The 3184-nt window shown below is 35.7% G+C and overlaps 1 protein-coding gene across 1 annotated transcript; it reads left to right on the top strand.

Annotated features, from left to right (window-relative positions):
• Window positions 1–443: 443 nt before the first annotated feature.
• LOTGIDRAFT_166895 (hypothetical protein) lies at window positions 444–1412 on the top strand (the record flags this gene model as incomplete). The annotated part of the gene is made up of 2 exons (XM_009064363.1): window positions 444–598; window positions 890–1412. 2 exons carry the CDS (start codon window positions 444–446, stop codon window positions 1410–1412), a joined length of 678 nt encoding a protein of 225 aa, XP_009062611.1.
• Between the last annotated feature and the right edge of the window lie 1772 nt (window positions 1413–3184).

Here is a 3184-nt window from a genome sequence, read left to right as displayed (position 1 = left end):
TAAAAATATGATGTAGATAATACAGTGATCTCTTCTCAAGTTAGCATCCACCCAACCTATATGTCATCAGTGTGACTGGCCTTACCGTTACAGATGTACATGTATTCGAGTGACCCCAAATTTGTAATATTCTTTCGTTCCGTGCCCCGTTGCTACAGGGAAGCAGGAGGGGAAGTGGGCATTACCGAAAAAGTGGATTGCACCCCAACAAAACACAAGTAATGTAAATAAAATGTCATAGCTCATTTAAATTTCAACTGCAATGATGATCAGAGAACCTTTGGCTTTTAAACGATTTTCATTAATGTCGGTGAAAGGTTCTCGTTTCACCAACTGTAAGTAGATATAAAGATATCCACAACTCCATAAACATGTTATCACGTGTATATATGTATAGAGCACAGTATTCAAAATGTTGGTGGTAAAATTTAATTCGTCAAAAAATGCCTTTAGAGAATTATTTCAAAACTTTAATTGCATCATATTATTCAGGCGTGTGGGGTAGACTTACGCACTTCAAAGAAATAGTTAATGAAATTAGGGCTATTATTAATGTCAAAAGAACACATGAGTTAGTATTAAGGAATTACGAAATTAAGTAGGTTATTGTTGTGCTTAGGGCAAGATGATCTATTATAAGGAAACATGTAATTAAATGACAAATGACCCAATGTTTCTATTTTCTCTCCAATTAGACACTTCCATGCCATCGGACGTAAATATCACATTTTATCACGTGATGATGACGTCTTCCATTCCTGTTATAAATACCAGATCTGAAGTCTGAAGAATAATAAATGATTTCACTACTCTAGAAGACTAAGACTTTCTACAAGAAAGGATTTGTGACTTATAAGGAAACAGTCTTCATGATTTATTCAACTTTCAGAAGAACTTTGAACAGACTTTTAAAGAAGCAAATGGAAGATTTACAGAAGGCCTCGAGGATGGGAGCTCAATGTGACAACCATGGAATTAATGGAAACCGACCAAATCATAACGACCTGAACAACAACAAAACGCAATCAACAACTACAAGCGACTCCACAAAGACAAAGAGTTATTTAGCAGAATATTTAGCAGGGTTATCATTGGAAGCTATGGTTGGAAAGATGGAAACAGTTGATCTTAAAATTCCCAGTAAACTTGTCCACCCTGCTGGACACAATAAAAACGGTTTAATGAAGAAGATATCACATATTACTAAAGCTGACATCATGGAGAAATTCTCGGAATTGAAGGAAATTCTTGGTGAAAGTAGGATAGTGGAAAAACCTAAAACTACCATACAATGGGCGGATGAGAGAGGATACAGATTAGCTACCGTTCAGACAATAAGACCACGGTTAGTGTTTGCCGACGAATTAATGGCTACCAGCATTGTTCCAAAATCCATTTTGAAGAAACACTAGAATATCATATCCAGATTTAAATACGAACTTTGGTGCTTCATGACAGTGGCTTCATTACTTGATTTTCTTCCAACCGTCCAATTTCTTCCTGGAATAACAAGGATTAGTTTAATCCAGAGACTGCAACATTGTGCTCAAACAAACTTTATGATATCGTATCATCATTTTATACAATTTGTATTATTTATTATCTCATTTAATTATATATTTTACAATAGTATTCATTAAACATTTATTTAAAAAAAATATTTTTCTATTTCTTAAAAAAATTAAGATGTAAAAATTTGAAAATCTCTGTATTGTTAAAAATATTAGCCTATGATGCAGTCATTCTGACAATACAAAGATTTTTTGAATCGAAAACATATCCATCATATTTCCCATTGTTTGCATAAAGGTGGAAATACCGCCAGGGCGACAACTGCGATTTTTCATTCGTCGGTGCGCTCTTAGTTCGAATTCATCCAGCGAATGATTAAATGGTCCCAAATTCAGACAATCGCATGATGCGAATTGCAGAGATGATTTAAAGGTAATTCTGGTTGAAGAAGGGAGATATAGATAAACACTAAAAACTCTTTGGATTACGTTTGCATAGACAATCTAGCTCTTACTTAGTGGGTATATCTGCATACGTTCAGATAATATGAACTTGGCTGAAATGACCATTGGATGCTTATGGATGACAGAGAGCAATGAGTTAGCCCTTGTACTACTTAACTTCCAGTACAAATCCAGAAATTATAGTGATTTGTCTACTTCAAAATACTGTCATCTGGACGTATTCTGACAGAAAGCTATATCTTTTGTAATAAACCTATACAATGCAGCCATAAAACAAAGACAAATCTGTATTTCGCAACCAAGGTTAATATAAAGATTGAAAGCCACAATGGAAATATGCGGATATTTAAGACGCTTCTACTCAATGTAAACAAGTAGAAATTTTAGCCAACTATTTCTTCATATACATGTACTCCATGAAACAAATTACGTCCCCGAGGTTCACCCCAGTAGTGTATAATAATGAGTCTGAATGAAGATATGCCTTGAGCTTAGTGTGCTTTCTAATTACTAGTAACAAAGGAACTCCAGTCAGTTTTTGTCTCTTCATCTCTAGCCTCAATTTTTTTTGGAATATTAATGAGACTCATACTAAAAGACAATCGATATTAATACAGTTGCCCAATCAAAATGCAACTTCAAGGTAAAATACATCAAAATAGGTATCTTCTTATGGATAAAGATTGAAAACTTGTAATTAATCCAATTTTCATCACAATTAATTTTAAATAACCTGAAATCTGACACTCAGGAAAGCTGCATTTCTTTGCACGCAGTTAGCCCTGGTTAAGATGTCTTTGGATGTCGGTGTTCTATCCGGTTTAGGTCCGGGCTAAATGAGGTCTTAGGCATTACAATAATGTTATGCTGTTGGAGGAATTTAAGCCAGGTTCTGATGGCGTTCTCATGCTGGAATAAGATGTGGTGGAAAAGGAGGTACAACGTGGGATCGGAAAATCTGGTCGATGTAACGGGCGGCTTCGACTCAATGGCCTTCGAAATTTGGAGGCCAATATTCTGAAAGACAACATGTCCAAGTTTCTGATTGGTGTTGGTTGCACCCCATGTTTTTACTCTACTACTGCTTTGTAAAACGTTTACATCTTCTTCGCTACACTTGTATTCTACCATTTGCGGTAAAAAAAATACAACAGCGACTCATCCGAGAACACGTCGGTCCTCCTCTGCTGTCGTTGGGGGTGACCCAT

This window comes from Lottia gigantea, assembly GCF_000327385.1.
Source record: "Lottia gigantea unplaced genomic scaffold LOTGIsca_62, whole genome shotgun sequence".
NCBI lineage: Eukaryota > Metazoa > Mollusca > Gastropoda > Lottiidae > Lottia > Lottia gigantea.
This window is presented reverse-complemented; position numbering and strand designations above follow the sequence as displayed.